The sequence below is a fragment of the Macaca thibetana genome, chromosome 5, assembly GCF_024542745.1.
Source record: "Macaca thibetana thibetana isolate TM-01 chromosome 5, ASM2454274v1, whole genome shotgun sequence".
NCBI lineage: Eukaryota > Metazoa > Chordata > Mammalia > Primates > Cercopithecidae > Macaca > Macaca thibetana.
Genome location: NC_065582.1, coordinates 144073204 through 144090004, shown reverse-complemented (window position 1 = coordinate 144090004; position 16801 = coordinate 144073204). Strand labels below are relative to the sequence as shown.

The following is a 16801-nucleotide window of genomic DNA, read 5'->3' as shown; positions in this document are numbered from 1 at the left end:
GGTTTAAATTTGCAACTTTTATTAGGTTGAATATTATACTGAGTCTGATTATCATATTTCTGGTTTACTGTCAAGTTTTCTTTTTTATATAACAGTGATCTTAATCATTTGTCCTATTTGGTGCAAATATTTCACATAGCCTGCCTACTTATTTGTGGCAGTTTTTGTTGTATATTAGTTTTAAAATTTATATAACCTAATTCTATAGATTTTGAGATATTGTTCCTCTTCAAATATTAAAGCCTTTATTCTATTTGTATGTTTTCTAAAAACAATGTTTTAACATTTAACTCTTTTAGTCAGTTAAAATTTATTTTAGCATAGGTTGTGACTTAGCTATAAACTAAATATTCAAATACTATTTCTTAAAATTGCTAATCTGTGACAGCATAATTCTTTAAAAAATAATTTTTGCCTTTTTCAAATATTAAACAGGCTTTATTTCAGGGCACTATATTTTATTCTACACTATTTAAATCTGCTCCATGTTATTCTACTCATCAATGTCTATTTTTGGAAACAATCCATAGTATTTTAATAACTTTTGCTTTCCATTTCACCTGTAGTTAATCTTAGCACACTGTTCATTTTTCCAACATATATTCTACTTTCTTAACTGTTTATTTTGGCAAATCAGATGAAAAATTCAGTCAATTCTTGAGGAAAATATAATAATTTCCCTGGGATTATATTACTTCATAATTTGGAATAAGTGATATTTCACTTTTAATTTTTCTGGGAATATGACATATTTGTAAATTTGTATGAATCTTGAATATCAAAGTTTGGATGCTTTCTTTACAAAGGTCATACACATGTTAAATTTACTTGCAGGTATCCCATAAGGCCACTGGGAATGAGATCTCTTCCTCATTTTAGTTTCAAACTTGATGCTGCCAACTTAAAGAGTGATGTTAATTTTTGAATATTTTCATGATTTCATCACTGAACCAACTTTTAGTGATTCTAATTAGTTCTATAATTCTAATTATTAAATAACTTCAGCTCTTTTGGGCTGGATGACTTTGGCAACACTTTAAACTCTGTCTTTCTCTATCTCAAAATGGGATGCCCAGGTTAGGGGTGCCATTGACCTGTGAGATGACTGAAAATGCTATTATTATGGGTACTCCTGGCTGGTGATTTGTCTGTCAAAAATAGGAAGAGTAAGAGTTACCATAATCCAGGTAGGTTAGCATAATCTTGAAATAAAGATTGTTTATTAGGAAAATAAGACATTTTAAAGGTTTAGAGTGAAGTAGTACATTATTATCTCCCGACTTTCTATTTTCTGAGCAAGCAGCCTAGGTTATTTACTAGCATGCATATTTACGTTAACTACACTAACAACCCTAGGTAAAATAATATTTATAATAAAATTAAACTTATTATACTTGATTATATCCTACCTGATTATATCCTACCTATCTACCTTCTAAAATGTTTAAATTCACAGGTGCCAGAAAAGAGTAGAAAATAAACTTATTTTGAAATTGCTTTTAGCATTTTTGTTTATTTTGTTATTCTGAAAAAGAGATTCCTGTCACATAAATAAAGAAAGCACACCAAGGTATTTTCCTGTTTGTTGCTCTCATGTAGAAAACCAAAGAAAAAATAGCGGTCAATTTTCAACTATATGAAAGGGGAGATGTCAGTCTCTATTCTAGCCACTGATGGAAAATCAACAGAAATTTAATTAATTTTTGATTGGGGGGTACAAGGTATCCCCTGCAGAAATAAAAGATGACCATGACAAGGTAGAATCAAGGGCATGGACTTCAACCAGCTGGGAAGTACTGAAGTGCAAATAAACCATTGGTTACACTTCGATTGACCTAGCAAGATATTGTCCTGTGAGATACACCTCTAGTGTCCTGGTAATCTCAGGAAATAAAGTGCCCTAAGAAGGGCAGCGCAGCCTCCAAAAAGTCTTTTACCAAGTTACCAAAGCTATTCATTTGCGGATGACTAGATTTTAAATCTTCTTCCAGAACTAAGGGAGAAGTAACAAAAATTGCTTACCTTTTGAAAGGGAAGGCTGAAAATAATAAACACCTGAATAACATTTGTTAAATTATGACTTAACCTACTAACTGCCATGTTAGAGGTCCTATAAACAAATTAACCTTTGATGTTATATAACTGATTTCATTAGAAAACGATGTTTAATTTGTAAGATTTTTGTTTTAAAGGAATCAGTGGTAAGCAAATGTAATTAGTCTCACTATATGAATCTGAAGTAAAATATGCAGAAGTAAAATATCAGAACTCAAATTCTTATTTTTACTTGGACAGTAGATGATTAAAGCAAAAAATTACAACACAAAACAGGTCATGGTTAAATAAAATCTATGAAAACAGTACTCAAAATATACTATGAAGAAAACAAAAAGTTCTGATATTATTTTTCAAAGTAAGTCTTTCTATAATATAGCAGAAATATTAAATGAATGTGACTGAAGACTCCATGTATATTTATATTACTAAATAGCTTTTATATTAGTAAAATTCTTGACATTTACTTATATTATACAAAATATTATATCTACTAGAGTACACCGCTATGCATTTCTTCTCCTGGAACAAAAGAAAAATCAATGCATACCTTTTCCCAGTGGACAATTTCCCAAGCACCATTTCTCAAAACTGGAAAGAGAAAAGGTAACATTTTAAAGAAAATTTTTTACTGTGAAAAGGCCGTTTCTGATGAAATAATCATTTTAAACAAGTATTTTTGGTCAAAATAACTAGTAGCAATTTTTATAGGCTAAAAATCTAATTTTGATAGCAAGAATATGTAAAATTACACAAGAATTAGAAACAACCAATGTATATTTTAGATCCCACAATAACATCTATAACAGAGAGCAATCTCATTGGTGTTACCAAGGGCTTTCTTTAGCACACAGAGGAACTATGGGGCTCAGCTGGGGCTCAGCTGGAGGAGAAAGCCACAAAAATGGTGTGAAAAAGGAAGTGACAAGCTTAAAAACATTTCAGATGCTACAAGAGTAGCAATGTTTAAAAAGAAGAATCACAAGCACAGAGTAATAGATTTCTAATAGTTTAGTAAAAATTTAACACATAAAGCCAACATAGAATTTGCACCTTTAGGTTTATAGTAATGCAAAAAACAACCTAATTTTTTTCTTTTTTTTTTCCCTTTTTTTTTTTTTTTTTTTGAGATGGAGTTTCGCCCTGTCACCCAGGCTGGAGTGCAATGGCGCAGTCTTGGCTCACTGCAACCTCCACTTCCCAGGTTCAAGCCATTCTCCTGCCTCAGCCTCCCAGGCAGCTGGGACTACAGGCATGCGCCACCATACATGGCTAATTTTTGTATTTTTAGTAGAGACAGCATTTCACCATGTTGGCCAGGCTGGTCTCGAACTCCTGACCTCAAGTGATCTGCCTGCCTTAGCCTCCCATAGTGCTTGGATTACAGGCGTGAGCCACTGCGCCTGGCCCTAAAAATCCAAATTTTCTATATTTGGTTTTTTGGAAAAAAAAAAAAAAAAAGTAAAAGAATTAAATTATGATGGGGGGTAGGTATTTCTTAGGGTTTTGCTACTGCTTCACATCAGTAGGGTTACCCAGTATACATTTTTTTTCCTGTGATGTTATCTATAACACTGAGTATGCTAATAAACACCAAAAAATAAAAATAAAAATAAAACAGGATAAGAGAGTATGTGAGGTAGCAAGCACAGCACTTAGTACTTAGGGAGAGAAATATGTCAAGGTCCATCAACAAATTATCCAGATATAAATTCCATGAGGGAAAAGCATTTAATATTTGTTTTAATATTACATTCCCTGGAAATAGCACAGTACCTGGCACACAGTAGCTACTCAGTAAATATTTGCAAAATGAATAATTCATAGGTACAAAAACATTTGATTCAGTTTCTTTTGATGTTGGGATAGATGAAGGCTGAACCCTCTAAAAGTATCACAATAATAATACCCAAAATGTTAAATAGCAAATTTAATATTAATTACAAACAAAAATGTTTTGAAATCAGTGTCACAAGATAAATTATTTAAATTAAAATATTATCTTTTTGTGTCTCTAAATTCCCTGAACATATGCATTGTGTCTTAACCATTTTTTATTTCTTGTACCTGCAGCACTTTTGGTATATAGGATATTCAGATGCTTATAAAACGAATAAATACCTCACAGTGCATTTTGGTGAATCAATTTTGTTAATTTTAAAAAAATAATAATTTCAAGCTAAATAGCTAAAATAAAGTATTTCCAGTATAATATCTTAACTGTATAAGTTAAAGTGCCAATTTTTACAGTACTTAAACAGGTATGGACCAAGGATCTAAAGCACAGGCACCTTAAATTGATCACTATCCGGAAACAAAACTCTAATGCCTGCAGAGCTCACCCAAACTGATCCCAGGAGTAAATCCCCTGCTCCACGTTGATCATGGAGCAGTAGGGGTTTGGAGCTTCTGACCCGGAGTCAAAAGAGCCTCTGGTAGAAAAGCAAGAGGTGCTGTCTCTGACACAGTCCAACAGTATGTTCCTAAAAATCAGTCATAACAAAGCATAAAGAATAAATGAGGGCCGGGCGCGGTAGCACACGCCTGTAATCCCAGCACTTTGGGAGGCTGAGGTGAGTGGATTACCTGAGGTCAAGCGTTCGAGACCAGCCTGACCAACATGGTGAAACCTGTCTCTACTAAAAAATACCAAAAAAATTAGCCAGGCATGGTGGCGCACACCTGTAGTCCCAGCTACTCAGGAGGTTGAGGCAGGAGAATGACTTGCATCTGGGAGGGGGAGGTTGCAGTGAGCCAAGATCATGCCACTTCACTCCAGCCTGGGCGACAGGGTGAGACTCCGTCTCAAAATAAATAAATACATAAATAAATAAATAAATAAATAAGAGCACACTCCCCTTTAATCATGTAACCCAGTGGCTACAATATAATGAGAGAGAGGGTAACAAAAAGAGATGGTAAAGTCCTGTTCCAATCAACTACACCCAAGATCGACTGACAGAATGACTGGGCTATAAGTTTGCATAAATTTAGAAAAAACTGGTCAATAGTATCTAGAGCTCTTTATTGCCATTTACTTCCTTCTGATCCTATCTCATATTAGTAATTCTCCCAGTTGTAATACTTAGTTTTTAAAAAAACTATCAGTGTCCAATATTTCTAAAATCAAGATATTTGACATGACAAGTAAGACTTCAGATTAGACAGGATGAATAAGCTCCGGAGAACACACTATCTTCCTAGAATTTGATTTGGGTCTCAAGTCTTCCAATTCATGGACAAGTATCTTTCTCTATTTATTTACATCTTAATTTTTCTTAGATATGTTTTCTAGTTTTCTGTGAATGGGTCTTTCACTAGATTTAATTCTAGATATTTTATTTTTTTTCTTAATATCATGAGGGTTACTTTTTATTCTATTTTCCAGTTGTTGGCAGTATTTAGAAATGCATTAAATTTTTGTACAATGAATGACCTTATCATCCTGTAATTTTGTTACATTCACCTATTAGTCTGGGTATAGTTTTTTTTTAACCTTTGTTTTGTTGTTTCTGTAGCAATGCTTTTGAAGCGACTTAATTTCTCTTTGTTAACAATGCTGCATTATGATTTTTTGGCAGTTTTATTATGCTTATATGCCTCCCTGTTTAACCATTTTTAAAACTCTTCCAGAAAAATGCCTTTGAAAATCTGGAATAATTTTTACTACTAAAAACATCCTGTTGATTTTTGATTTTGTGCCTCAAGCATCTCAAAATCTGCCAATATTTAAAAATCTTCTCTACCATCATCATATCAGCACCCCTAGTTCCAGGAACCACCCCCTCCCAACTGGATGTCTTTATTAGCCTCAGGCTAGTTTCCTGCATTCATTCTTAATCTCTTTCAAATTCAGTTTCTACAGTGTAGCTATAAGTATTATCTATGATGATTTTACATAAATTTAATTTATGTATCAGTCCATACACACAAACTTGGGTCAACCCTTGCTCAGAACTCTTCAATTGGCTTCCCTAGGCTCAAAAAATAAATCCAAACATCTACAAGGCCTTTCATGAAGCAGCTCTTGCTCTTTCCCATCATTACTTCTTGCCACTCCGAACATGCCCTCCTTATGCCCTCTGTAGTGAGTGCACCATGCTCTCTGCTGTCTCAAATCCCTTGCACGTTTCCATGCCTAGAATTCTCTTTCCCTCCATCCTTACCTAGTTAACTTGTACACACACCTTGTAGATCTCAGCTTTAACAGCACTTTTTCAGGGGGCATTGTGTTGACACCCAGTCCTTCCTCCTCACCCCCAAATCTAAATGAGCTCCGTGCACTTTTCCTTTAGAGCACTTATCACAGCATCACAGTTTTACTGTATACTTAATTAAATAGGATTATTTAAGGGCTGTCTCTTCCTCCAGATTGTAAGATCCATGAAAAGAGAAACCTCCTCTATTATACTCACTCTTACTGTTCCAGTGTTATCACACAGCACACACCGACATAAAGGTGCTCAGTAAGTACTAGCTGGGTGGAATGCTGGATCCACTAATATTCTTATCTGTTATGGGATCATATGAAACCACTGTAACAGTTATAAATTTACTAAAGATACAACTCCACTACCTAGTAGGGCTCATGTTAAAAATAATGTTATTTTTAATGTTATTAAATAAATAGTTATATAGGAAAATACTTCGGCAGTTCCTCAAAAAGTTAAGCACAGTTACTACAGACCCAGAAATTCTACTACTAGGTATATACCCAAGTGAATGGAAAACGTACGTGCACACAAAACTTGTATATGAATGTTCACCGAAACATTATTCATAATAGCCAAAGAGTAGAAGCAACCCAAATGTCTATCAACAGATGAATCAATAAACAAAATGTGGTATAGCCATTAAACGGAATGTTATTCTGCCATAAAAAGAATTTAAGTACAGATACAACGACGTGACTGAATCTTGGAGACATGCTAAGTGAAAGAACCCAGACACAAAGGGCCACGTACTGTATGATCCCATGTACATAAGATGCCAAGAACAGACAAATCCACAGAGACAAAAGGTAGGTTAGTGATTGCAAGGGACTCAAGGAAGAAAGAAAGACTGCTTACATGTATAGGGTTACTTTTTGGATTGATGAAAATGTTCTAGAATTAAGGTTGCGGTGATCGGTGCATAACCTTGTGAATGCACTAAACACCACTGAACTGTATCCTTCAACATGGTGAATTATATGGTATGTGAACTATAACTGAATTAAAAAATAGCTATATAAAAAGATGCCAATGAACTATTTTAACATTTGCTTAAAATAGACATCTCAGTTTTATAAGTGACTGAACTGATTTTCAGTGCAAGCAGTTAGAAATGGTTATGTAACCTTCAGAGGCAGTAACACAAACTGTTCTCTGGTATCAGCTCAGGGCCACCCCTTCCAGCTCTGTAATTTAATCTAGCCCTCCTCAATATGCTGCGACTTTGCAGATGTTTGTTAGTTCACATGTAAAAATAGCCTTGATCCACTTTGTTGGGTTCCATTTAACACATGGGAAGTGTCACAACAGGCTTCTCATATCCAACAGATTATGCCAGAGTCTTCACTCAATAACGGATAGTGGAAGCCAGTGGCACTTACGTGGAAAACCGCCTCCAAAACTGCTGCACTTCTGCCGTTCTGCTCCAAATGTGCTTGACGCCTCCATCTTCTGTATGTGCTCATTTTCCCTCAACCTTGCTCCGATTAATTTTCTCTCCAGGTTTAAACTTATTTACCTCCTTTCTCCAACTGACCTTTTGCAAATCTTTGTCTCCAGTCAAGCAGTGCATTCTTCTCTCCACCCAAATGTTCCCTCTCAATTCATTATTGAAGAAATACTTAGAAAAATGTGGCATACTGCCCAAATGTACACATCTGAGAAACTTTTAAATACATATTCAATGTTTTCTACCAAATGACAAAATCAATACATGCTTCCAGCAAGACAGGTATGTATACAAGGTAAAAGCTGACGTTCCTCTTCTCAAGGCCACTTTCTTACAGTAAGGAGTACTAACTGATGAATCCTTGCACACCTTCCTCTAGACAAACATGGACATTCCTGCTTTTTCTTTCCCTTTTAAAAATTTCTCTGCCACTTGGTTTTCCACTCAACATGCCATAAATACTTTAATGAAAAGCAGAGATATTTAATTCATTTTTGGAAAATACTCCATGGCATAGATGTGTCAATTACAACGGGTTGGATAATTAAGCGAACTCACAAGACTTCACAGGATGTATTCACAAAAGACTTTACTCAAGGCAAAGGATATGGTACAGCAGGAAAATGAAAGCCCACAAAAGCAGCAGAGGCCTGAGAGACTGACAGGTACAGCTCCCCAGGAGCCCTTCTCTTCCATCCTCAACATCAATGTCGAAGCTCCATGGTATGTATGTGAAATCTGAATTTCAGGAAAGTCCAGGCAAGTTTCCAGTGGGGTCTTTTCCACCCTCTAGTTGACTAGCCAAGGCAAACTGTGTAGCCAGTAAAACTAGTTAAGCCATCAATCTCTGTATATGCTTAAACTAAGTAGAGAAGCTAGTCTTGGGTGGCTACAAGGGAGTTTCAAACCTTAAACAGCATATTATAAATCACTAGCTAGTCCGTCTCGTCCTTGTCTTAGGCAGTGTTCAGCATCACACTTCCAGGTGTCCTAGAGGTAGGCACAGAGCTGTCCTTGCCCTGTGTGAGACAACTCAATTTTCCACAACAGCTGCATCATAAAGCATTCAACTATTCTCCCCCGGTGCAAATTCTCACTTCTATTTTTTTTCTACTACCACAGCAATGAAATATATTCACATGGTTATATCCTGTAAGATAGAATGCCCCAAAGAACATTGCTAACTCCGGGACATTTGAGTTTGCAGTTTCATCAGATACAACCAGATACCCAAGAATCTACAGCACTCCACACTTTTACCAGCAATGTATAAATTTCCACTGACTATAAACTGAGACAAGCAGAAACTCAACAATTCCGTGAATTTTGTCAATCTGATGAGTATTTGATATTTATTCTGAAGGCTGTAGTGGTCTGGATTAATCAAAGTATAAATTACCTTTACATCCCTATGCTGCGTTGGAATCCTAACTAAATAGAGTAATGCTTCTTTGAAAGTATTACAGAACCTTGCTGCTCAACATTTGCTGCATGGGCCTGCTGCATCTGCAGTGCTGTAGGCTCCTTAGAAGTGAGAGCATACTTCTACCCCACCCCCCATTTGTTTTGTTCTTGAAATACAAAACCAGAACATAGAAATGAAGAAAGGAAATACACAAACTTGAGGCTAGCCTCATCTTGGAATATAGATGAGTATACTCTGTTGAAGTTAAAAGTCAGCTCACAACATAAAAAAAAAGTTTCCGTACAAATCAAGACTTGAACACTGGCCAAGGAAACAAGTCAATCCTATAATTCATTGTTATCTTTTAGAACTGGTTCTTAAACACCCAGTCCTTGGAACAATGAAAATAAACACCACTACATGTTTTATGCCGGTGACTGAATTAGCAATCTAGCTATTTTTAAATCACCGACCTCCTCTGACCTGGCACTAACCTAAGTTTAGAGAAAGAAAGAAACAATGTTGGGCCTGTGATGAGCATTTAGGGTTGTTGGGCCAAAAGGAACAGAGCTGCTGTTCTGATTCCAGAGTTTTTGTTTTGTTTTGTTTTTTTAAATGTATTCATTTCAGTAGAGAATTAGGTAAACCTCACAATACACAGCCAAGGCCAAAATTTTGTACATTTAGAATGTGTTCAAGAAACCAGTCACAATATAACCGGATTAGATTTCAACAAGGAAGTGACTGTGTTCCTCCAAATAACCTTCATTTAGGAAGATGACATTCCTCCAATATATGGAAAGCGTTAAGAAGGTGAGCCTAGCAGAGATGATTAAAGAAGCCTGGTGAAGGGGAGTAGGAATAAGTTATGACAGAATTGTCAGAATGGCCGGTGGTGCCTTGACAGCTCATTGTTTTAAATGCAAAACTCCTCCACCACATCTTTCCAGTTCCAACCAAACACACCTGCTAATTAGTCTTTCAAACAGCCTAATTAGTCTGACAGTCCCGCCACGCCACGGAGAGCTCAGACTAAACAATTACCTCAAAGGTAACTTGTTTTTATTTAGCAGGATACAAGGTAACAGCTTTGTTGTAATAGGTTTCTTTTTTGAAATGAAAACATTCTGTTAAAGTACATTTGGAATTCCTCAATCAAAGGCCCTGGAGGGAGTGGCCAGTTTCTCAGGACTCAATCAAATATTGCACAGGTGCAGGTGCTAACTTACACTCTAACACCAGCTTCTCTGAGAGAAGCACGCCACCCACCCACCACCCAATCAGAATGGTCTACTGCTGGGGCCACTGCCGAAAGTGTCACTGGGGGCCCTACCTGGGAAATAATATTATTATTTTTTTTTTTGGAGACAGAGTCTCGCTTTGTCACCCAGGTTGGAGTGCAGTGGCACAATCTCGGCTCACTGTAACCTCCACCTCCTAGGTTCAAGCAATTCTCCTGCCTCAGCCTCCTGAGTAGCTGGGATTATAGGTGTGCGCCACCACGCCTGGCTAATTTTTGTATTTTTAGTAGAGATGGGGTTTCATCATGTTGGTCAGGCTGGTCTTGCTCTCCTGACCTCATGATCCACCCACCTTGGCCTTCCAAAGTGCTGGGATTACAGGTGTGAGCCACCACTCCCGGCCTATCATTTCTTAAGTGGGTAACAAGAGGCAAGTCATCCAAAAAGACAACGGACACTACTGTTGTCATAGAGGAAAAGTAAAACCACAGAAAATGTAGTGTGCTCCACTTCCTTTCTCTGAGTCAGCATTTAAGAGGAATTTTAGGTCATCAAGGACTGGAGTACAGCTGAGACTATGGCTTTGACTGGGGCAAAGAAGGAAAGCCAATATGCCAACATTAAAACATTATTTTATTCACTATATAGACTCTTACTTCCAAAGACAACTTTAACTCAAAAGTCTCAGTGTGGCACAAACTGACACGGCACAGGAAGAGTCTCTTGTATAAACTTGCCTATAAAGGTTACATTAAACCACCGGGTGCTTGGCTGAACCATTAGTGTCCGCTGACACAAAAGACAAAGGAAACTTCCTGGATTCCTCTTTCAACCATGTAATACATATAATAATACATATATTGATGTCCAATTGGTTGATACTACTTCTATCACCTCATTTATACAACCTTTAAATGAGTTGTCCTAAAAGTATTACCCCCTCACCCGCAGTGTCACTGAGAGTTTAAAAATGAAACTCTGGGGCCCCACTCCAGGCCTACAGAAAGTCTAGGTGTGAGTCCCAGCAATCTGTGTTTTAACAAAAGCTCCAGGGGATTCTGACGCACAAATCTGAGAATGAACGGCTTATTAAAAATCAGTATAGGTGGCACAATGTGATCGGAGCACAAAGACCAGCAAGACCCTGTTCTCAAAATGCTTTCCCTTATTCCTGCCCACAGTCATGAGTCCCTCACTTTTTCCTCTGCTTAACTGAGAAATTCCTTGAAAGAAAAATCTCCCTCCACTGCCTCACCCATCAGTCATTCCACAACTCCTTGTGATCTGGCTTCAGTTTTCAGAGCTCCACAACGACTCTCTAGTTAAGAAAAATGAACAATGGCTACTTCTTTTAAATGCTGGATTTAGTGGGTGTCTCAGTCCTGGTCTTTTGATTTGCCAGCACTTGGTATTTGACTGGGTTTCTCTCCATTGCCAGGTCCAGTTGAATCTATCCACTGTGTGCTCTCCTTTGTCTTCTAATTGACACAGCCTGTCCCCCTCCTTAATAAGAAAATCAATCTCTCTGTGCCTCTTCCTGCCACCTTTCCATACAGCCATCAAATTCTTTCAAAAGTACAAGTGGAAGCCTATCCATACTTTTCAGAATTCCATCCAAATTCCTCACCCTGGTTTTCAAAAGACTCCGAAAAATGACCCTTACTTGCCTCCCTGTCCCTGCACTTCATTGTTTCATGACATGGATTCTATGCCCTGGCCAAAACAGACTATTGCTATTTCCAGAGTACATCTCATGTCTTCCCACTTCCACAGTAATGCTCATATTAGTCCTTTCACCCTGCATCACTCACAGTTACTACCCTGATACCTGCTTACCAAAGTTCCATTCTTAATTTCATGAACCCCTCAAACGGCATTTTGGAATCCCTACATCTCTCATTTGGCTTTTTTTTTTTTTTTTTTTTTTTTTTTACCTTGAATTCTATCAGTCTGCATCTTATCTTCCCTACAAGATTATAATTTCCTGTAGGGCGAGCATGATTTGTTTCTCTCTGCATTTTCTACACAGGGTCCTACACGAGAAAGATGTTCAGTAAAGACTTTCTGAAGTAAAATAACAAATGTTCTAACTTTGAATCACACCCATTTTCCCCAGAAAATACGTTAATACAACTTATTTGGGTTTGGCAAAAACGGGAGAGAGAAAAATTCCCATGAAAGCAAACTACCTGGTTTAAATTTAAAAATAAAAGACAATGTGAGTGGAGTACGCCCGTACAGGAATAAAGTGCAGAGCCAAGTCATAAAGCCAACCATAAAATCAGTCCTCTCACTTTAACCATCTTCCCACATTACCTCAATGGGTTTCGCTCCTTTGTGTGCAACTTTTAAAAATAAAAAAAGAAAGACAATCTGGAGCTGTCTTTCCCCACAAATATCTCCTCTCCATCCACAGCTACTGCTGAAGACATCTACCCAGTTCAATGGTTAGATCTTAGTATTTGCATAAAACTCAGATCTTTGTGATAATCTGAAAATATTAAAAATCTTATAGGTGTCTGAAATTACTTAGGCCATAAATATGCTTAATTCTAAGTCCCTAGGATCACTGAAACACTACTTTCTAAAAACCATTTATAGGTAAGCCAACATACATGTGGCAGGGGGTATGTTCAGGTCTACTGAATGGATCAGATGTGGGGGTACCTCCAGAGAGACAAAAAGGGAGCAACGCTTTTTTGGCAGGCAAGAAATGTATAGCTATTTTAAGTCCCTTAGCATAATACATCCCTTTGAACAGACTGAAATGAATTGAACCAGATGAACTCTGCCTTGTTAGTAGGTCATTTAAGGCTTAACAACCCGAAACACATTCAATCCACATCAATTTAACACCTTTTTCACAAAGGACTTTAAAGGTGAAATGGTTTCCAGTGGGAGATGAGCAACTACGTGCCCTGCAGGGAAGTAGTCTTGTTAGTGGCTCTCAGCCATCACTCACTCAACTCCATTCAGAAAAGGCTGACTGATGTAGCTCTGGGGAAGGAAGATATAGGTGAATATGAGTCGATTTATTATTTTTAGCTATGTGCCTAGTTTAAAAGAATTTCATGTGACCTTTTCTAAATAATTAGAACAAAACTGCTTTATTACTTATGCTAATCTAATGCTTAGTATCATAATAAAATAAGGCACAATATTAAACAATGTAGCCTTCATTCAACTATAGCATCAAACCAGTTGATCAATGGGCTGCCAAGGATTGCAGCTCTATCTTCCACACATTCTCATATGCAGAATGTATACAGACCATACTCCAGGGAATACACCTGGGTTTTAAAAAAGCAAATTTACAAGTTAGGAAGCACTTACAAATTTTCCCAAATACCTTAGTTTGCACCTGAACTCCATCCTTTCCTAGGCCTCCATGCTGTGGTTTTAGATGAAGCTGTCATTCCACTTGAAAGATTGGCAAACTAGCCATCATGGCGTTTCATAAGAAATGACAGCATATTTTTACCAGTTAAAATGAAAACTAGCTCAGTCACCACAATAAATTCATATGGGGATTGGCTTCAATGTACATATTAGAATAACAATGATAAATTTGTATTTATAAATTTCTGCAGAGATATATTTGGCAGAACAACTCACCTCAGAGAAAACAATGAGAGATGGTCTCTCATGTGTGTGTGTAGACACGTGGAGGAGGCTGTGCCAAAATCTGAGTTCAAATATCGAGGGAAGAGGTCAGAGGAAATGAAAGTAAGGTTAGATACAAGGAAAATGAGGGCATTCTCAACAGGGCAGTGCTTTGAGTAGTGGAAGGGATCAGCAGACAAAGTATTGTGTTCACAGAAGGTGAAGCAAGGGTTAAATAATCTAATGACTTTGACAGAGAAGATAAAAAAGTGGCAAGGACTTCTGCCATATTATTTTATCAGTGACTGTGAAAGTCTGGGACACAGTGTGATGAAAATACTGCTTTTCATCTTATTTGCACTCCAGATAATGAATTTTCAGGAAGGCTTCTTTTGATTTCCAGTCTTTCCTCTTCCTTTATTATGTAGACTCAAGTATTTATCCGGAGAGTGGTTTATTTACTCGTTCATTTACCATGCACATAGAGAGTACCTGCTAAGACAGGCCCCTGGTCTGGGAGCTATTGGGAACACAAAGCTGAGTAAGAGTCGGACCTTCAATCTGTAGTGTTCCTATCTAGTATGCACAAACCATCACACAACAAAAATCCTGGAGCAAAGAGAAGCAGCCACCATGCTCTGGGCAGAGTGGACCATAAAACTCATCAAGACTCACTCACATCCCTGGACTTCTGAGCGTCAATCTACTCTGTCCTCCCTCTGCAACTAGGTTCTTGGAAAACAATACACAATTTTACACTCGTCAGGTCACTGAATCATCAACCAAACCAGCTTATATATCTCTGGGGCAAGCCTTGTTTCCAAAAGTGGTGTTGACGACCGTGAGGTTCTGAGTTAGGTCTCAGCTCCATAATTCAATCCCTGATTGAGTTAATTTATCAGAGAAAACAGGGCATCCAATAAGCACCAGTTTTCAGTTAAATGGTTGAAAATGTTGGAAATAAAATGACAAGTTTATATTTCCGAAGTTGCTAAGGAATGAGAGGGTTACCCTCTGATGCCTCACATAAGGAGAGAAAATATTCATTTCTCTGTGAATATAAAAGGGTTAACATTTGACTGAGGGAAAAATGTCTCTTACACATTATGTGGACTTGATAAACATTGACAAAATGAAAATTTGAGTTGGATGCTTCAGATGTCCATCAAAAATTAATTACCTGTCAAAAATACTCCTCCCAATACTCCTCCCTCCCCACTCCTATACACCCACTTCTGCCTCAATTCAGAAAAGCAAATTGAATTTCATTCTGGTCTAATAACAGATGGCTTTCATGCTAAGCAATCTGAATTATCTGACAGCAAACAGTATCCTACTAGAACATTTTTGTTATCTCCTATCAACTGCCAAACCAAGAAGACCAATACTCAAAGGCAGCAAAGGAGAAAACAAAAATACACTATTCTCTTAGGAAACAAATTCAACTACCAACATAAAAGCCATAATTTCTTGGATACGGGACTTAATACAGTCTGAAGGAAAGCACAGTCCTTCAATATCCATGAGGGATTAGTTTCAGGATCTCCCATGGATACAAAAATCCATGGATGCTCAAGTCCCTTAATTAAACTGGTATAGTATTTTTTCATATAACCTATGCATATCTTTTCATATACTTTAAATCATCTCTAGATTACTTATAAAACCTAACACAACATAAATAGTAAATATGTAAATAGCTATGTAAATAGTTGTTATACTATATTTTTAAATTTGTATTTTTTTATTGCTGCATTTTTTTTTTTTTTTTTTTTTTAAGATCGAATCTCTCTCTGTCACCTAGGCTGGAGTGCGGGGGCACAGTCTTGGCTCACTGCAACCTCCGCCTCCTAGGTTCAAGCAATTCTCCTGCCTCAGCCTCCCAAGTAGCTGGGATTACAGGCGCCTGCCACCACGCCCAGCTAATTTTTGTACTTTTAATAAAGATGGGGTTTTGCCATGTTGGTCAGGCTGGTCTCGAACTCCTGACCTCTGGTGATCTACCCACCTCTGCTCCCAAAGTGCTGGGATTACAGGCATGACCCAGCGTGCCCGGCCTCGTTGGATTTTTTGTTTTTTGTTTTTTTCTATTTTTGATCTTCAATTGGTTGAATCTTAGGATGAGAAACCTACAGATATGGAGTGTATTCTGTTGACTAAAATGGCTTTTATAGCTAAGCCCTAATATTTTATTTTTGAATTGAGTTTTATATACATTTATTATAGAAGCTTTTCCTCTCACTTGCCTATTCTTGTATTTAGCCATAGGGCCAATCCTGTTAATCTATGAAGGGGACTCATGAACCAAGATGGATAGTCAAGAAATACAATTTTATCTGAATGGTAGACAAAGGAATTTTTTTTTTGGAGGTTGGCAAGTACCCAGAAGGGTGGAGCACCCGTGTGGTAGCCCAAAATCATCATAGCTATGATGACCACACCTCCACTGTACTATGCTGACTTCTTGAGCCAAGGCTTGAAAATCAGTAACTGCCAGTCACTGAACACAGAAGCCCTCTGATACAAGACACATTATGGTGTTGGAAAAGCATTTATGTACTTCTGTTTCAAAAGCTGTTACTAAATTTTCTGAGCAATATGGCAACAAATGCAAAAACTGTATATTGCCAAAAATACCAGGCTTGAAACATCTGGATTTTTTCCCTTTCAATTCCTGTGTTTGTCCCTTCACAACTAAACTCCTGGAGTAGCTCTGTCCCAGGCTTCTAACAGTCCCTTACTCCAGTTCATTCTGCCTTACATCTTTAACCCACATGCTCGGCCTGTCTCATTTTGGCTCATAAACCTTCAACAGTGTCTCAGTATCCACAAGAAA

General features: G+C 37.4%; 1 protein-coding gene across 4 annotated transcripts in view; it reads right to left on the bottom strand.

Annotated features, from left to right (window-relative positions):
- Positions 1-16801, bottom strand: part of ATP8A1 (ATPase phospholipid transporting 8A1) — a 266458-nt gene that overhangs the window by 199684 nt on the left and 49973 nt on the right. For all 4 annotated transcript variants that reach the window (XM_050791502.1, XM_050791504.1, XM_050791503.1 and 1 more), the window contains exon 6: positions 2606-2646. In XM_050791502.1, coding sequence (XP_050647459.1) covers positions 2606-2646 — 41 coding nt within the window. The remainder of the gene's footprint in view (positions 1-2605; positions 2647-16801) is intronic.